This window comes from Budorcas taxicolor, chromosome 5 (genome assembly GCF_023091745.1).
Source record: "Budorcas taxicolor isolate Tak-1 chromosome 5, Takin1.1, whole genome shotgun sequence".
Lineage (NCBI taxonomy): Eukaryota > Metazoa > Chordata > Mammalia > Artiodactyla > Bovidae > Budorcas > Budorcas taxicolor.
This window is the reverse complement of record NC_068914.1, coordinates 79201461-79221457: the sequence shown is the minus strand read 5'-3', so window position 1 is coordinate 79221457 and position 19997 is coordinate 79201461. Positions and strand designations below refer to the sequence as shown.

Here is a 19997-nt window from a genome sequence, read left to right as displayed (position 1 = left end):
CGTCAAGAAGGCTCAGTGCCGAAGAAATGATGCTTTCGAATTATGGTGTTGGAGAAGACTCTTCAGAGTCCCTTGGACTGCAGGGAGATCAAATCAGTCAATCCTAGAGGAAATCAACCCTGAATATTCATTGGAAGGGCTGATGCTGAAGTTCTAATACTTTGGCCACATGATGGGAAAAGCTAATTCAATGGAAAAGACCCTGATGCTGAGAAAGACTGAAGGTGAGAGAAGGGTGAAGCAGATGATCAGATGGTTAGATAGCAACATGGACATGAATTTGAGCAAACTTGGGAGATAGCGGAGGACAGAGGAGGCTGGTCTGTTACAGTCAATGGGGTCACATATGACTTGGCAACCGAACAACAAACCCTAGATATCTGGATTTCAGTGTTTCTATATCCTTTGAAAATAACTTTAAAATCTGTAATTCTGATGATTGTTTAAGAATTAATGGCCTTGTTAATAATATTTAAAATAGCATTTTGATTTCTGAGTTTCTTGGCAAATTTATCTAAGCTGAGAAAGAAAATCATTGGCACACTCCTTTTCTTGCAAATATATGTTCACACACACATACACACCTTTGATTATACACAATTTCTTATTTAAAGGAAGCGTTTCTGCTATCTCATCCTGTTTAAATTTGTAACAGGTGCTATGACTAAAACAAAACACTTAATGTATAATATTGAAGAGGGGACTGGTAGCTCAGAGAAAAATAATAAATTGGTCTCTGGATATGCAGGCTGTTTTAACACCAGATAGTAAAGCTTTGCTTTCTCCATATTTTTCCTAAGTGGCAGAAAGTGTTATCCTGAGATTGTACCTTCACTCCTAAAAGCCATAACTTCCTCATTCTGCTCAAGTTTTTGGGTAGCTCTTGTAGACAACTGCAAATAAAGGTTTCTTCACTTGTGGAGGCATTAACATATCTAGCAGTCTTTCTATTCTCTTCAGCTGTACCTATTTCAAAATGTTATTCTCATGAAAGTAAGGCTGTGGTGATTTCTCATTTTAAGGCATCACTGGGCTTCTTTTTTAACCAATTTGTTTTCTCTGCTAACTCATTTGGATGTTACCTTTTTCAAGATCAGGCAGCAAACTAACTTTAAAAATAGAATGAATGAATGAACAATTGATTGAATAAATAAATAAAACTCATCCCTCTTGGGAGCCTTCTGCAAATATTCAGGTTAATATTATATATGTGTTATTCTTAAGAATATATTTCAGTGCTTATGTGTACCTTTGCAGGATAGTAACATACTTATATGAAGGAGCTGACATGATTGTTGGTGATGTCTTTAACATTAAAACCTAACAATAGCATTTTGATGATAGTCAGGGAATACACTTTTTCAAATAGATTGTAAGTGGAATCTATACGGTCCTACAGGTTTCTCAAAGACTTTTCTGTCCTTCCATCTAGAAACAGTAGTGACAGCGTTAACATCCAGCAGCCCAGCACATACCTCAATTTCTAATTTTCAGCAAACACACTGGATTTAACTCACAAATTATTCATAATCTATGAAATTTCCAGGTAATCACCCCACTACATTCTCATCTAAGGTTCATTGGTGAAACACATAGCCTGAACCTGACTTAAGGTGGCCTTTTAAAGTCTTCCTACTTGTCAGGTGCAAAGGTGTTCTGTCTTGGAACAATGCTTTATGTTTCATAAGATGATGACCTCACTCATCAAATAATTTATTATTAATTTTTAGTTTCTTGTAGACGCAAAGTTCCAGAAGAATATTCCTTGGATACTTCCCACTTGAATCACCAGATTAGTGGAGGCAGTTTACAAATAGCTTCTGGCAGTGCTGGGTCCATCTGACAGCTGGCGGACCTTCTAACCCTGGCCTTCTCATCAGGAAAACTCAACCTCATGTTTCAGATATGTCCCCAAACTCTTCCAGACCTATTCTAAGAGAATCCATCAGGAAACAACTAGTAGCTCCAGGATAGCACTTAACTTGCCTGTCAATAGGAAGGTCTTGCCTCTGACTTCATTTGATGGTTCTTAACTAGAGTATACTTTGTCCTCTTTTAGTGCACCTTTTTGCCTTCATGCTTTGAGGTTTGGTCTTGGCCACTTCTGAACTAGGTTCAAAGACTATGAAACTTTTAAGGCAGATTTTCTATTCTGAAAATCTTTCTGTAGGGAACCTATTTAATCACTTTTCCTCTTGGAAAATAAATCTCTACTTGAGACCTATCTATCAACACAAGATAAACCAGGACTGCTAATTTCTCTTTCATCCAAGACTGGCAAAGGACCTCCACCAGAATGACAACTGCATGACCCTGAGCAAGTACTATGCAGGTTGCTACTTGCTACTCTACCCTTTCTGAACTTTCTGGTTTGATTATTGTCTCAATTATAAATTGAGGAGCATCTATTACCAGAATGAGCAAAACTAGCTTTACTAAAAGTAATGGACCTGTACCTAGGTATTGTTCTTATATTCTTGGCTTTGGAAACTCAAAAAATACAATAATACATTCCTTAAATACTGAGTTTGTCCTAAATTACCACAAAATACAAAGGGAGAAACTCCTATACCAGTGTCTTTTACTTGAATAACATGTTTGGACAGCTAGAAGTAAAAAAAAAAAACAAAACCTCCTTTAATGTTCAGAGTATAGCGCTAGTTTATCACAATAAAATTTGTGAGAAAATATGCAGGTACTTGCCTTATAATTAGCAATTGATGTCCCTTAGTTTTTGTACTATGTTGATGGGAAATGAGCAGCTTATCCTAGGCTGTATAAAAAATGTTATCTGGATCTCTGGTTCTGGGTAAACCTCCAACTTTAATATGTGACTTTAAGAAAAGAGTACGAAAACTTGCAATGTTGTAGCCACACGTTCCGGGAAACAAACTCACTCAGAAGGACAATGCAGATAGTGGAGTGCAGTTTATTACACCGGAGGGCCCAAGAGAGAGTCTCCTCTTAATCCCTTCTTAAAATTTTTAATCATGCACTCCAATACAGTTGCCTTAAATTCACTTCCTCCCATCTTGCTTACCTTCTCGGACCTTCTACTTTTCCTTTTCGTTCTGTCTACGAAGTTCTCAGTACCCTATGTACTTCTGATATTTCCACTCAATGACACTTAAATTGCGTTCTGCCTCCTTCCTAATTGGGGTGAGAAGAGCCTTACCTGCTAGATCCCAGAGGGAGAAGGGGGATCGGCATGCCGGTCAGCACAGCCGAACCAGAACACCATGTGGTCCAAGACTGTTTCTCCCTTAAAGTCCGTTCTGCCTTTGTGGGCTTGATCAGGTGCGGATGAAAACACAGATGGGTTAAATATACGATGTCCCAGGCCATCTCCGGGAAAGCCAATTCATACTCACTTATGTATCCCCTTCCTTCTAGCTTAACAGTTCCGAGGGGGGTCAAGAATTTCACAGCAGACGGGACACCTCCTGGGGGAGGGCAGAATACGAGCATACAAGGACCAGCTTCCTATCCAAAAAAATCCCTGGCAATCGCTGGTAATAATTTTCTCTTAGACGGCGTGGACACACCTCCTAAATGACCTTCACAAATTTCCTTCCTAAACCGTAGCACACTCGCCGACCTGTGTACCAAGCAATCGCTGCTGCCTGTCTATTCCAGGCCCTTGTGGGTCCGTGCCCCTTCTAGTTCCTCCCAGGGGGGTGATCAGGCCCCCTCTTCCACCCTGCCGGGTGGGTTCCTCCTCACCTGAGCGCTCAGTTCCCTTGCTGCTGTTCACTACCTGCCAAAGCGAAGAAACCCGGTGTTGAAAGGTTGAATTCTTCCAGAGGGGTGAGGCGCCTTCCCCACTCTAGGAGATTCAAGCCACAAAGCCTTGGGGTGGACTCAAATGAGACCTGTCTCCTCAAAGTGAGGAGTTTCCCAGCTAATGCACCAAATGTTGTAGCCACGCGTTCCGGGAAACAAACTCACTCAGAAGGACAATGCAGATGGTGGAGTGCAGTTTATTACACTGGAGGGCCCAAGGCAGAGTCTCCTCTTAGCCAGGGACCCTGACCAGCATTTGTGAAAACCTTTTATACCCCATGTGTATGTGTCTGAACCCACCACTCCAAATTCCTTGAGACTTACATAAACCAAGGAAAATACAGTCCTGATAACCCCATCATTCACATGCTATGTGCTCAAACAGTCAAACAATTAGCCAATAATCAATAAACCTGAGGTTACACTCCAATAGATACAGAAAAATTTATGGCCTGTCTGGAGGAAGGGGTGATAGTGTATGTTTTCTCTTAGGCGATGAGTAACCTAGGTATGATCTTCAAGGTTCCCCTGTCTGGAGGGGGTCTTATCCTTCTGTTGTTTTCACAGGCAGTAAACACAGAGTTCAGAGTCCACTGGAAAGGTGGCCGAGCATGGTCAGCATGAACAGGCCTAAGATGGAGTCCAGGCCCTATGAATTCCTTCTTCAGCAAAGATACTGATTTCATTTGTCGAGTTCACTCACGCTCAGAGTCATACACATTTGCCCCAACTTTGAGGCTTCCAATACTTCCCAGGGGAAAGTAGTCACCATGTCTGTGAAGTACAGTGGTTTAGAGAAATACTATCCCCAAGAGAGGTTATACACAGTCTCAGAAAGATAAAAAAATTATCAAAGTAAGGTAATAAGGCCACTTCTCTAACTCTGCTCCTGAGAGATGGCCATTGCACTAAGGTCATATAGAATCCCCTGGCTCAGATTTCACCTTAGCCAGCAAAGAAAGGATGTGTACTCTCAATGGCAAGGAATGATGCCCCTATGCTCCTGGCAATTTAAGCTATGTCAGAATTTGCCAAGCTGCACCAGACTGAGAGCTAGGTTCTCCCTACATGGTGTGGATAAAAAATGTTATCAGTAAACAAACGATGCTGTGACCATCAAGCCTTTTGCCACTGCAGCTCCACCACCCCCCACCCTCTAACACACACATACACAAAGGGGAGTGGCTAGAAACAAATACTAGCCCTAGGGAGCATATCAAAGGAACGATTTCAATGAGCCCAGACACTTGCATATTCCCCTACACAGAAAAGTGCTAAATTCATTAGCTTGAGATGTCTGCTTTTTCTTTAACAGTAATCTTTTAATGTTCTGACTACCTGGTTTCTGGTACAAAAACTCCTAAAATACTCGTTTCTCCCTTACTTCTTTAAGATGGTCCCTCAGAGCTATCCGAGAAGCTGTCTCATTGGTTTAAACCCTTAGGAAATCCACCAAATAAAACATAATTTTCAACTTTTAGGTTGTGCTTTTTAAGTCGACAGTGGGTTGATAGCCTTTCATTGGGCATTTAGTAGTTATAAAATTGCACAAGGTATTGTGGTGAGGCTAAAAATGTTATTCTATGTAGCAGTAATATTTATAGACGTTACATAAGTTGTAGACTTAAAAGGCTCATTTCAAATGGTCTTAACCTGGATACTAAATAAGTAGCACACACTGACAAAAAAGTCCAAGTGATAAGGGGAGATCCTGCAGCCCCTAATTTAAGATAAAGTATTGCCCCAAAGTGAAAGTTGTTCAGTTGTGTCCAACTATACAGTCCATGAAATTCTCCCAGCCAGAATGCTGGAGTGGGTAGCCTTTCCTTTCTCCAGGGGATCTTCCTGACCCAGGGATTGAACCCAGGTCTCCCGCATTGCAGGCGGATTCTGACCTGGGTTCAAGCCCTGGGTCAGGAAGATCCCCTGGAGAAGGGAAAGGCTACCCACTCCAGTATTCTGGCTGGGGAATTCCATGGACTATGGGATTATATAGTTCACGGGGCTGTAAAGAGTCGGACACAAATGAGCGACTTTCACTTTCACTGCCTAAAAAGTCTAGGACCTCATGTTTGAGCTTACTTTTCCCAATAATTCCCTAAAGAAAGGCCTTTTATTAGCTCATTCTACCAATATTTCATTTTTATTTTGTCACTTTCACTAATCAGTGACTTCTGTTTAAACTTTTATGTACTACTCTTTAAATAATAAATGATTCAGATAAATTTACAGTTTTATACATATCTACTTAGCAACTAACTATGATTCTAGAATTTGGATTTTATTACTAAGACAGAATGAATGTTAGTTGAAAAAGCACTTATTTGTGAGCTAGGAGCCTTACTGTAAACTGTTTACCTTTGAAGAATGAGCTCAATGTATGACATAAATCAACTACATCAGCCTAATTACTGGAGTCTGAGTAAAGCACATATATTCTTTCAAATATGCCCTTTCTCTTCGGCTCAGTCTTAACATATATACATATGTAAAACATGGGGTGGGGTGCAAACCTTCTTCCTCTCAAAGACAAGGCATGGAATTGTAGATGTTGAACAACTATGCATATAATGATCTACATACCAAAAAAAAAAGGGCAAAGAAATAATTAACATATTATAATATCCATTGAGCAATTTGGAATATGCATAATTTAGGACTAAAATAGTTTATTTAGCCTTTCTAAAAAAGGTTACGTTCAACTGCAGTCTGAGGTTGGTAGCGTTAAATTCCTATGATCATACATAGGGCCCAAAGTCAAGCTACAAGACCCTGCTGTGGGATAAAGTACCCTGGTGAAAGAAGTCTATAAAACCAAGGTCTGGACCAACTCCTAGGTACAGTCCTCAGAAACTGCAGCAAAGAGCAACAGAACAGGTAAAGACAAAGGTAAAAAGGAAGACAGCAGTGTGACCCGGAGACACCACTGGAAACATTCTGATCAATGTCACCCCTGCACCCTGAGTACATACTACTACCACTGCTCCAGTGGTAATAAATTCATATATACCCACAGGTATTCTCAATTAGGAAGTGGAAGCATTACAGTAGGGACCTTATCCCTTATCTATATATTTTCTATGAAGGACAAATTGAAAAATGAGTAAAAGCATTTAAACTATCTTTAAAACCTATCGCAGTTATTGAGAAATAGATTTTGGCTTGTTTGCTATAATCCTTACAATCTCATGAACTAAAATGATATGCCTTAACTTTCAAAATGTCTTTCTTTAGAGGCCAACAACTGCCAAATAAAAACCAGCCCCAGCTGTGGTGATCCTCTCAACTTATTTGTCTTTAGTAATATAACTTTACTTTTTTGGATATAACCGGGCCCTTTAAGATGCCCATGCCTGCTGAGAACTTCTCCCTAGAAAAATGCAATAAAAACATGTTTCACAAGGATGGTGGATTCCTTGGGCACTCTTCTTATCTAACTGTAAATATATTACTATTTCAAAAGACTCTTCAGAAAGTGACACTGAGAACAGAGTAAGAAGGAGACTATCTCCTGGGGTAAGAAGCTGTGGTACACTAACCACCCAGGGCAGTGTGCTCCTGATGTTACTCCTCCTAGTTTTGGTGGTCCCAACTTTTCATGCAGCAGAAAAAATAAATGAGGTAAGCAACCGACAGTGTAAAGGATGGATTTAGTTTGGTTGGAAGAGAGCAAATTCCTGCATATCCTAAAGAGGGAAGCTTCTCTTCTGTTACCAGAGGAACAGGAGGACCATTTAACTGCTAATTAATTCTGAGGAAATCTGTCCTTAAATGCAGTTAACAGGGACAGATATTAGAATAGGACCTAACTTCCTATTTAGTTAGGCTATCAGTAATCACTAATTGCTTTTGTTGTTAGTATTGTTAATGAGAGGGAAATTTGATTTTACAAATGTAGTTCAATAATCTTAAATTTTTCATTTTTTTAAATATCTGGAAGCACTGCAGTCAACTGCAAAATATTGTCAGTTATTTTGTACTCCTGAAGAACTGCTTATAAGTATTTCTCATGTACATTATCACACAAAGATAATGAGAACTGAGTCCTACCTACTACAAATTATGTCAAAGAACCACGACACTTAAAAAAAAATTTTGCCACTGATTGGTTAGAATTTCCCTCAATGGATAGCAAAATGCCTCAACAATTTACATTGGTGGCTTTCAATTTTGATGCTATACATGAATAGCTTGTGGTATGTTTTCAGAGAAAAACAAAAGCTAAATAAATTAAATTATTAAGTTAATATTACTCTGACTCCTATAGTTATGAAGGAAAGAACTGTATCTACTGTAATGAAAACTAATTACATAGTTTTGCATTTTGGCTTAATTCCTATGTTATCGTTTTGCCAAGACTGCCAACTTCTTAAGCTTTACAGCTAGTCAAGAATTGAATTAAATTTGCATTAAATACAAAGTTAATGTCTTTGGGGTTTAATTTTTTTTAATTAATAGCAAAGTTCAATGTCAGAAGAGTCAACGTACCAAAAAATTGAAACAGAAAATCAAAACTCATTAAAACAATTCGTTTGTTTGCTCAGTAATATATTTTTCACATTCAGTGAAAATTCTCTTACCCTTCTCATAATTAAACTATTGGAATATTTTTTGCGGATCTGAATTTTCAAAGAATGTGATTTAAACACTTAAAAGTTTTATACAACTTTGAATAATACTAATCCTAACATTGATACTAACATTAATGTAATGCTGCTTTGTACACAATTATTTTCAACTATTTATATACTAAACAGAATTTTGAACTTAATATTAAACATCCTGCTTTTGTATTATAAATTAAGAACCTTATGGTCTGAATATTTCATTATCATTGTTTAAAAGCCACAGTTAAGAAAAACTTACTTCTGGAGGTTTCCTTGAGGGCCAAGTCAATTTCTCTTCCCTCACCTTTTGCCCAAGGTAAGCATTCAACAAATATTTACCTAGTGATTTAGTAATCTGCACTGATAAAAATAAACAAATATTTCTTTGGTTTAGTATTAATGCTCTCCTGGTTTTCAGAAGTTATTAAATACTATTAGCGAAGTGCTAAACTATTGTAAACTGTAATGATACTACAATAAGCAGTTTGGGGCTTACTTTTCTTTTTCAGTTATCAAAACAGATGAGATAAATAACACAACAAATGTAGCACCTTAAACCCATAACAATTTTAAAAATTCAAGGTTAGATAATTGACCTAAACATCAAGTGAGACCAACTTCCTCAAAAAGCACATTTGGGATTGCCTCTCCAAAGAATACTATAATTGGGTAAAATTTAATGTTCTTCTAGCTATTGTCTTATTAAGAAGTCTTTTTTAGTTGAAAATTATAACTTTCTTTAAGCAAATTACACTGAATTTATGTACAAAGCATAACCTTTAATATATACTGAACAGAAGCAACAATGAAATACCCCAAAGAACCAGACTCCACATAGATATACTACTTAGTAATCTGTCAACAGCAGATTCAGAATATCTACAATTACCCTAATATGCAGCATAATAAACTATTACCTCACCTTTTAAAAGCTTAGTTACCAGCACTCCTTTAGAATCCCTTGAAGGAAAGTCCACATCTATGATTTGGTATTGTAATCAAATGTTCAAATAAGTTAGTCCACATAAAAAAGCATAGCAGCAGACACAAGCAGAGCAGCAAGTGCTGAAAGCACTCTCACATCTTACCAAAAGTTCCTTTCCAAGATCATCTTTAATGAAACATAAATTTAAGTTCAATAGCCCTGTTCAAGCAATTAAATCTGGGAGTAACCTAAAATCCACAATTTCTCTGATGAATTAACATATCACTTTCTCAGTTATTTAAGCTGTTGAAATCATAAACCTGACATGCTTGATTTGAAATTTGGTAGTTTTTTACAAGAGGGAATTTTAAACATCACGATTTCTTGATTAAATAATAATAAAACTGATAAGGATCAAAGATTCATATAAAATAACAGAAATCGCTAATGGTGTTCAGGCTCTGCAGTTACTATTAAAAACAATTTTGCATTTTTCACACCAAAAGGGCTTTGTCGACATTTTTCATCAAATCAGTGAACTGAGTTTTGACAATTTCCACTATTATCAGTAATTTTTATAGGACTATTTTCCATTAATTCTTGAAACTATGAACTGTATTTTATTTATATCTTATCCAATTAGAGACTATCTATGCAAAACTGTCACACTTCTCTAGCAATTTCTTTTCCAGGTCCACCTGCTCTGTGCTGCCCACTATAGGAAATGCAGTATGGCACAGAGAAATGTAACACTATGCACTAGAGTTAAAAATTAGTGCAATCCCATGAAAATTTTTTTTCTGGGTACTTGGGTCCTAAGACAGGCTTTTCCTGCAAGAGATACAGACTGATTAGTGGTAACCAAGTTTATTACATATATATAAAGGACATCAGTAGGAACAGACAGCACCAGAAACTGTACCCTGGTAATGCATGCGCCAAGAGCAGCTAGCGGGTGCAGCAGGGGATGGGGCATGGAACTTAGTGATTGAGGCGCAGCCTGCAGAAAGATGCGGTTCTGCAGTACAGAGGGAAGATGAGGGTTAAAATCAACACAAACAAAATGCCTCAAAAAAAATGTCATACAAATACAAAAGATGGCTGTAACTGGATAAAAAAAATTTGAAGTAAACTATTCGCGTAATACATTCTTAAGTTTCATAAAATGAATCTCTTTCCTTAAAATGTTACATACCTCTTACAGGCAAATACTCATTAATAGCTTACTTTGGCCTTATATTTTTCCAGTCTTGGAGAAATAGAACCGTTTAACAATCTGACAAATATTTGTTTCATGTTTTTGTCTTCTTTGACTAGAGCATATCTAAAGTGCTATGAATTTAAATTCTATCCATCAGATACTCTTTAGGACTCCATTTTGAGGATGACAGCGTCTTCTGCAGAAAAATGATCCTTTCTTTTCCTCAGAATCGATATGTCCCGTTACATATCACATTTTAAATGTTAAAAAAAAGGGTGGGGGCATTAAAACGTTAGGATCACACTCCAGGTGTTTAGCCTTTGCTATCTGTACTGCAAAGCAAAACACACTGTTGTATACACACAAACACACACAAACAGCAAGCAGTCAGTGGCTTAGAAGTGGCCACCTCCCCGTTAAAAACAAAACCAGAAAATGTCACCCCTCCATCCTGCCCTTCAAATTCGAAATAAGACAGCCAGGTTCGCCCACTGCAGTGGGATACTAGACAAAACGTTCTAACGTTTAACCTAAAACACGGTTAAAACATACAACCGTAGGTCCAGATGACTTAAATTTCAGTGTACGTGCCTTCGTTCCCACTCCTGCCCCGGTAGCATCATCCAGGGCCCGGGTCCCGACGGCGACCACCCGGCGCGCCGGGGCTGCCGGCATCCGCGAGGACCGCCGACTCCGGGCAACCCGGCTCCTGGCCGCCTGACGGAGCAGGAGCGTCCGCGGCTCCCGGAGCTCACGACTCTGGCAAGGGATCCCGGTGGGGCTGTGGACTCTGGCATTTAAAAACTACTGAAAAGTCTCGCTGTTGAAGTGACTCGGCGGAGGCCGCTGCCACTTGGCGTCGCCGGGTCCCGGTCCTTTCTGAGCCGTCCGGGCGCCCCAGGCGACCCTCCGCGAGACCGCGGTCAGCTCCCGGGAGCGGGGAAGAGCAACCAAAGCCAAAAGACGCCGCGGCAAGTTCCCGGAGCAGTCAGCTGCAGCTTTCCCTTCTCTCTTCAGTTACAAGTACCCCGGCAGCTTCGGGCGCTTCCTTAGAGAAAATGAAAAAAGTGAAAAAGCGTGGAGGTGTTAGAAGTCGCTGACATTTTCCGTCGAAGCAGATCCTCTCGGCTCCATCCCTTAAGCAGGATTTCCAAACTCAGATGTATCCTTAGCGGAGGTATTCCATGTTGACAGATCTCTCACCTCCCACAAAATGGGGCCGAGGAGGCGGCCGCTGTCTCCTCTATGGGCGCCGCCATTTTGTGAGGCGGCGGCGCGGCGGCAGGAGCCCCGGGTGTGTGTAATGGTTGAATAGAATGACCCCCTCTAGGGAATCCCCGGCGCTGACAGTTACGTAAGGGGCTGTGCGCAAGTGCGGCGTTTAGGGAATCCGCACAGCTCGGGACTCGCAGCTCTGCGGCCCATATCTCCACCACCCCTAAGAGGACTGGTGGGGGAAGGGACGGATGACCTGGTCTCCCTTCTGCCCCGCCCCCCCTCGCCTCCAGCCTGGGCTTCGCTGCTCCACTCCCCCGGCCTCGTCTCCGCCCCTCACTGGCTTCCGAGACACTTACTGGCCCTTGGGTGTCAGGAACTGCCTAGCCATAGCCTTATTCCAACCCCGTTTAAGAGGCAAACTTGACTTGAGAAATAATCCGTTTCCTAGAGTGAGCACCGGAAGCGTGGCTGGACTATATTACATAATTCTTTTCACTACCAAATAAATGTTCTCATTGGAATCACTACCTGAAATAACCCATCCAACCCTTTACTAGAATGTGACCTTGGGTGTCGGTGACTTTGCCCGTAGTGGCCATCGCGGAAATGGGAATAATAATATGCTTCACAATTCTTGAAGCTTAATTAACATTTGCAGCAAACGGCTGACCCCAACACCCCTTGTAGATACAAACTTGTGGTAGTATTTGTTGAGATGTTACGTCTCCCATTTGAACAGCCTCTTATTTTGAGCTTCAAAAATATTTTAAACCGGGATCGTATTAAGACATTTGAGAAAAAGCAAAAACATAAGATTTTATTCAATATGTTTTAAGCAAACTATAACATACCTTAATATAAAAATATAAACGTTATTATCGTCCAAGTTCAAAAGATTGCTTCCCAATCAGTTTAATTACTGTTTGCATAACTGCACAGAATAATCTAGTTTGAGAAATGAAACCAACAAAAGTCAAGATGAATTAAGAGCATGATTCCATTTCCACAGAACTAGGACAGACAGTTCACACTGTATTTAATTTACAGTTTGCTAAAGTTAGTTTGTGGGTAAGTCATGGAAAATGTGCTAACCAGGCCCCCCCTTACTATCGCCACAAAGCTCAGAAAAGCCGATTCTTTTAGACCTTATAAAAAAAAAGGTGACAGGTTGACTTTATTCCTATCAGTGAATGAAGATAGCGTGAGGAGCTTCCCCTCTGGGCTTCCTTTCCCTCCCGAGCTCTACACCAGTTCTGTCGGACGGGCGGGGACTCCAAGGCGGCCCTTCCAACTGCCGGGCCGGGGACGCGAACATTGCCTCCACCCCTAACCCTGGAACAACCGGTAGTGGCCGTTTCCCCGCGCCTCCCCCCTTTCCGCCGGCTTTGTGTGCGTGTGAAATGTGCGGCACATTGCAGATGAACCCTAAGCCCGGCGAGCGGAGTCTATTGTTCCCCGCGAGGAGCTGCCGGGGCGGTGTGGAGTCAGGCGCAGTGCCGCGGCCGGCCCTCGGGGGTCGCTGTGCGGCTCTGGCTGCCCGGCCGTGGCGGCGACGCTGGAGGCGGCAGAGAGGGAGGCTGGCGGGGAGGGAAGCGGGCGGGCGGCGCGCAGCGGCTCGGCTGCCGCCGGTGCCTTCTGCCCGGGGACGCCCCGGCCGCGAGGCCGCGCGTGAATGTGTGCGAGGGCCCCGCGGAGCTGCGGCCGGAATACACGCTGTCACCCCGCTTTCCACAAACCACCATACAGACCTCCCCCTCCCCACCCCCAGCCCCGCCTGCCCCAGCCCCGCCGCCGCCGCCGCCGCCGCCGCGGCCGCCGAAACTCCCGGGCCTCCGGCCACCCCGGCCCCTCACCGTCGGCTCGCCTTTCCCCTCGCCCGCTCGCGCGCCCCCGGCAGCAGCACCATGTTGAATCGCGTCCCCGGGCCGAGCCGCCTGAGCCGGCGGCGCTGAGAGGCGGGCGAGAGCCGGGCCGCGGGAGGGAGGGAAGGAAGGGGTGGGGGCCGCGCTCGCCCCGCGGCTTCGCGCGGATCCGGCAGTCGCCTGCCCCTCTAGTTTCGCTCCGATTTCTTTAAACTTTTTTAGAAATTCCCCTCCCTCCTTCCCTCCTCTCCCCCTGGCCTCCTGCTCCCTCCTTCCCCTCCTCCTCCTCCTCCTCCCCCTCCCTCCCTCCCTCCCTGCGCCGCCGCCGCCGCCGCCGCCGCCGCCGCCGCCGCCGCCGCCGCCACCGCCGGCCCATGACTGAGCCCCGCCGCCGCCGGCCGAGGAATGGGCTCCGGGCTCTGGTAGGAAGCGCTGGGAGCGGGGGGCGCTTTTAAAACACCGATCTGGGTTTTTTTAAAACCTCCTTTGAAAAAATAATGGCAAACTCGACGGGGAAGGCGCCTCCGGACGAGCGGAGAAAGGGACTCGCTTTCCTGGACGAGCTGCGGCAGTTCCACCACAGCAGAGGGTGAGAGCAGAACCGGGGGGGCAGCGCCGGGGCGAGCCGGGGCGAACGGGGCTCTCCCGCTCGGGCCGCCGCGGGGTCCCGGCTGACAAGTGCGGGGCTTTCTCTCTCCCGCAGGTCGCCTTTTAAAAAAATCCCTGCGGTGGGTGGGAAGGAGCTGGATCTTCACGGTCTCTACACCAGAGTCACTACTTTAGGCGGATTCGCGAAGGTGAGTGGAAGTTTTAATTTGTATTTCCCTCTCGCTGGCCTCCTCCAAAAAGTCTCCTTTGACCCCGGAGTGGGCGCTCGGGGCCGGGGGGGTGGCCTGCGGGGGCCAGAGGCGTTCTTTTCGCTCCCAGCCGGTGGCACGGAGGCGGACGGCGGCGGGGCTGTTTTTGGCCTGGTGGCTCGCGTGCGCGCGGCGGGCGCGGGGCTCGGCGGGCGGGCGGCCCGGCGCCGGCTCGCGCCCTGCCCGGTGCCCGGCCGGCCCGGCGGGGTCTGAGCGCCGCGGCGGGGAGTGCGGGCGTGCGGGGCGCCCGCCCGAGCCCCGCGCCCGCCCCGCGCCCGCCCGCCCGCCCGCTCGCGAGTCAGCTCTGCCGCCGCTGCCGCTCTAGCACAGGCGGAGACACAGAGACACACAGACTCTGAGAGCAGTTTTCGTGCAACTCAAAATTAGCGCGGGCAGGTTTAACATCGATAATCGGCTGCGAAATGATCCCGGCAGCCGGGGGCACAGCCTCGGCCCCGTCGCCCTCGGTTTATACAGCTAACAAAAGAAACCAGGACCTGTCTCCAAATAGCCATCTTAGGCTTCAAGGCTAGGCAGAAGCTGTAGGCCTCAAAGAAGGGCCTATGGAGATGGATAGATCTGGGAGAGGGATCGGAATCGGCCCCGGCCCGGGCCCCCCCAGAACCTGCGGACGTCGCTGTCCGGAACAGTATTGATCCTTTTGAACTTTTTTTTTTTAGTGTAAACGGACCGCGTTGAGATTTAAAAGGGGGCGACAGAGGGACTTGCGATTGGTTATTGTCCGGGCTTCAAAAACAAAACAAACCCACCAACATCCCCCCTTCCGCCCCCCAAAACAAAACAAGTGCTATTAAATACAGGGCTCTCGGGTGAAAACACAGTGATTCAAGCAGCCCTTGCTTAGCTACTCTTACAGATCGAGCCGAATCACCCACCGATTCCTGAGGGATCTGCAGATCTCTGTAGAATGGGTATTTATTCAGAGTTAGGTTTGAGTTTTCTTGGATTGTGCACTTTCAGACAAGTGTGGCTGTGTTTTTAACAGGTTTCTGAGAAGAATCAGTGGGGAGAAATTGTGGAAGAGTTCAACTTTCCCAGAAGTTGTTCTAACGCTGCCTTTGCTTTAAAACAGTATTACTTGCGGTGAGTAGTAGTGACTCTAACAACAGTGTTGGGAAATAAGGGATTTATGGGGAGATTTGCTTTAGCAAAAAGAAAAAAGAAAAGCCCCAAGCAAGAAACAAACCTTGCACATCAGTTTCTAAACTTCTGCTAATTTCAGTCTGAGAAACATTAAATATCCACAAGGGAGGTTCTAAGAAGGTGAAAGTTTTCCTCACCTATTTTAGGATTGTTTACATTTTTCATACAGAATCATTACAGGTGACACCCCACCCCCCATCTTGATAAACATTCTTTTGTGACATTGTTATTGATTGTTTGATAGCCACAGAGGGGCAGAAAGGTGATGCTGAGTAAAAGAATCAAGATAGTTAATGAAACTTTGTATCCCTTGGGAAATTTTTTCTTTGTTTTGGAAACTCCTTTGCCTTTTTAAATTCTGACTTGAAGATAATTGTTAAAAAATGAAACCTCTATGTGGAACTGTGTTACTGAGTAGTTTTTCAGAATATTTATGCATAGCATAGCGTGTTGGTGCCTTAAGTGTCCAGGATTTTTTTTTTTTTAAAGAAATTCTTATGTTTTTAGAAATTTTTGACTGACTGAAAAACATTTAAAAGGATTATTATCTATTTAGGAAAATTAGGGATGCTACAAAATGGAATACTATAATTGGGATCTTCTTTCATTCTCCCCTTTTTTTGATTATTTGAGAAAGTACATTTCTTATTTAGTTGGCATGCGCTATAGTTTAGATAATATATTTTGTGATTCAGCATTACTTTTTCTGAGTTTTTCTCCTAGGAATACTTTCATATTGTAGTTATTATGAGGTCATCATTTATTTTTCATACTTAGTTAACCAGAGCTTCCTTAGTTGGTGTTTGTTACTTAACACTAAAATAATGCTCTTCATATTTTTTGTTTCTTAATAATGATGTTATAAGATGGCCTTTTTTAGGTAGTGTGGCTACTGTATAATTTGAGTTTGGCATTTATCATTGTTCCAAATGCAGTATCCAAATGTAGATATACTGTGTTATGTTCAGCATTCTGGAATAGGAAATGCAGTAATTGCACAGGTGTGCTTTCTATTGGCTATCTTAGATTGACTTCATGCTTGAAGCTGAAGAGTTCACAGAACTTTGTGAGTAGTTACTGAGTTGCACAGATGTCTAGAAAATATTAAATATGGTTAGTTATCTCTTGTGAGTGTGTGATGGCATGTGTCAGAGTGCTTTTTAAAATAAAGGATTGACATGAAAAGCAAAGTAAAACTAAATTAACCTCCAAAACTGTTGATTTTGTAGTGTGGTGAGAAGTAGAGAATTTTTCATTTGTGGTGATACTTATTTTTTCAGTTACAATACTGAGGAGTACTGTTAATACATGTCTTGATTTTCTGATAATAAGTTTGAATCATTGAATCATTTGAGTTGAGGACCGTTTAAAATACATGTTTTAAAGTTATATCTAGTACTTATTGGATGATTTATTGATTTCAGTATCCAGAAGGTGCTGTATGATATATATATGTTTCATGGGATGTGTGTTTTTCTGAAGAACTCCCAGTTTATTACAAGTTACATAAATACTGTTTTTCCAGTTGTGATTTCTATCTTTGGATCATATCATCCATTAATTATACTTATAGGTACCATTTTTAACTATGTAGTTTCCAGATTGTTTGGAACTCTTTACACTATTCTCAGATCAATTTGAGTTTTATGCTCTTATTAGAAGCTACGTTTTGAACTATGTCTTTAGCTAAACTTGTTTTTCCTCCATATGTCACTCTCCAGGTTTGTTTTTGTAGGGTTGTAGCTAGGCTACTAGGAAAAAAGTTGAAGCATTTGTTTTGGAAAATAAAACCATGTGAAGATTTGCATGGCTTGTAAAGAAATACAAAAGAAAAATGCTGGTCACAAACTGTGTACTACCAACCTTGGAAGATTTTTTTCCATAGTGGTGTAATATTGCTCAGTTAGAGGACATGTATTATGCTGGGTTTTACACCTTCCTCTGAAAAATCTTAACTGGCAGACAGGATGCCAAGCTTTCACAGTAATTCAGTTACTTAACCATAAGAGTGCCTTTGCATAGTAAGAAACAGTAATCAAGTGACTTTGCAAGTTCCCTCTTTGATATATTGAATTGAATATCGTGGTTTCTGATGAGTAGATAATGCAGTGTGTTTTATAAATCACAGGTGGACCAATTTTTTAAAAAAATATGAATGACTGTTTCATTTGATTTCTGTAAGATTGTCATTCCATGTGTTCTCATTTACTCTGCAAGTTTAATATTTGCTGACATTCTTCTGTAGTTTCATTATTAATTAGATGGGTAGTTGTTAGCCTGGTATTTTATGATGTAGTTTCATGATACTACATTTAAATAAAGAAGAGCAAGCTAATGCGCTGATGTGTGTGCACATAGATATGTGTGTGTGTATATATATATGTATAAATATGTATGTATATACACTAGCATTTTTGTGTTCATTTTGATGCATAGACATTAAATATAGAGACTTGAGTTTAATTGTCTGCCTAAAGTTAGCTTGATTGTATCTGACATTTTCAGTTGTAGATTGTTTACAAAAATTTCTCACAGTCTAAAATTAAAAATGCACTTGAATGTTTTAACATTGGCTTTTAAAAGTCTGGCTATTGCTCATCTATGGTGTCTATATATTTTGTTTTCACTTAGGTCCTTTCTTGGTATGTACATCTCAGTATATTCCACAGATATTTATTATTGGACTATCTTTATAAGTTTAAAAAGATAAGATATAACTTCCTACATTTTATAGATGAAGAAGTTAAAGTACAGAAAAGACTAAATGGCTTTAGAGGCATTTGTTAATTCAACAAAATAGTTGTATTCTTGACATGTGTTCAGTAATATTTAATCAGTCACTTATGAATTCCCTTTTCTAGTCACAAATGATTTTAAGAAATTAAAATATAATTGGAAAGTACTTATGGTTAAATTTATGCCTGAGTGTATTTATACTCAATGTGTTCTTTATTTATTCAGCTAATTTTATATTTTTGTTCTGTTTTGGTGCTAATATTGGGGGACAATTTACAGCTCTTTTTGTTTAGAATTTAAAGCCTTGATGTGAAGACTTAGGTAAATATTTCAGATATTTTAGTTGAACAGTTTTGTTTTAGCTTACTAATGCCAACAGTACAGCTATAGTCAAGGTTAACTTGATGTTTCTATTATAACACTTGACTTTTTGAAAAAGAGGTAGGATATCTTGGACTTAAAAAATTTCGTTGTACAAAACTGTCTATTGCTGGTTTTCTTAGAACTGTTTTACATGTACCTACCTTTGGAATAGTCAGAAACTTAACTGTAGAGTTTTCAGTTTTACTGTGAATTTATTCTTCTTTTTCCCGCTTGGTGGATGAAGCCCTCCCTTAAATTATAGCAATGAAAGTCTGCATTTATCAGGTAAATAGAATGAATACACTTGTGTGTTGAGTAGTTAGTATCTACCATGTAGATCACTTTTTTTTTAAGAGAAAGCCTTTTATGAATCACTTGATGTTAAATGACAGAATGCTTCAAAATTTTAATTAAGTAAATTGATAAATTGAGTTTGTGTATCAATAGAATTGATAAATGGTGATTTGCTCTCCTTATTTAAGGAATGAAAGTAATATGGAGACTGGAAGAAAAACTGTATCTAAAATTATTTACATATGCATTTAAAAATTAATTTTTATAAACTGTATCCTTTATTTTGAACAAATCTTATTTCGATATCATTTGATATTCTGTTACATTTTAGAGGGTGTGTAAACTTGTTAAAAGGAGAAGTAGAAAGTAGAAAAAGTTGAAAGACTTATCAGACCTCAGCTAAGCTGGTGTTGTGTCTTAGAAACCATGTTCTGAACAACTTAAATTTGCCCTCAAGTAGGAATAAATCTAACTCTTTCCAGGGTGGATAGTTTCAGTGAGGATGCAAACTAAGGACTGTAACTCTCAGAAATGTTTATATGTTTTTTTGCATTAAAATTTTCTGCCTTAGCCGTTAAGTAAAAATGTCTGTTTCTAAAGAGAATCACTTTTTTATAATCCTACCTCATCTCTGTTATGGATTCAGTGTTTTCAGTTTGGTTGTGTGTGAAATCCACTGTAACTTTGATAGAGAAGTACATCACTTCTGAGAATATTTTATAACCTGAAATGGAGTTATATTGGAAGTTGGAAAAGGAAGGAAAAACATTTTAATTCACTGAAATTTAAATGCACTGGTCAGTGAGTTAAGCACGCAATATATGTTTTTAGGTAAAGTATTTAGCGTTTTTATTATTTGTGCGGAGGCTGCTTATTGGGCATTTTCTTGAGTGGTATAGTCCCACTAAAGTTGACTAGTAAAAATAAAGTTTGTTTGAATTGGGACATATGGAGTTGTGGTGGGGGGGTTCTCTCTATTTCTTTGAT

At 41.3% G+C, this 19997-nt stretch overlaps 1 protein-coding gene across 1 annotated transcript in view; it reads left to right on the top strand.

Moving 5' to 3' along the window:
- Positions 1–14093: 14093 nt before the first annotated feature.
- ARID2 (AT-rich interaction domain 2) overlaps positions 14094–19997 on the top strand; it is a 205175-nt gene continuing 199271 nt past the window's right edge. Inside the window, exons 1-3 of the mRNA XM_052640681.1 lie at positions 14094–14185; positions 14300–14393; positions 15460–15557. Of these exons, the coding sequence (XP_052496641.1) occupies positions 14094–14185; positions 14300–14393; positions 15460–15557 (284 nt within the window). The remainder of the gene's footprint in view (positions 14186–14299; positions 14394–15459; positions 15558–19997) is intronic.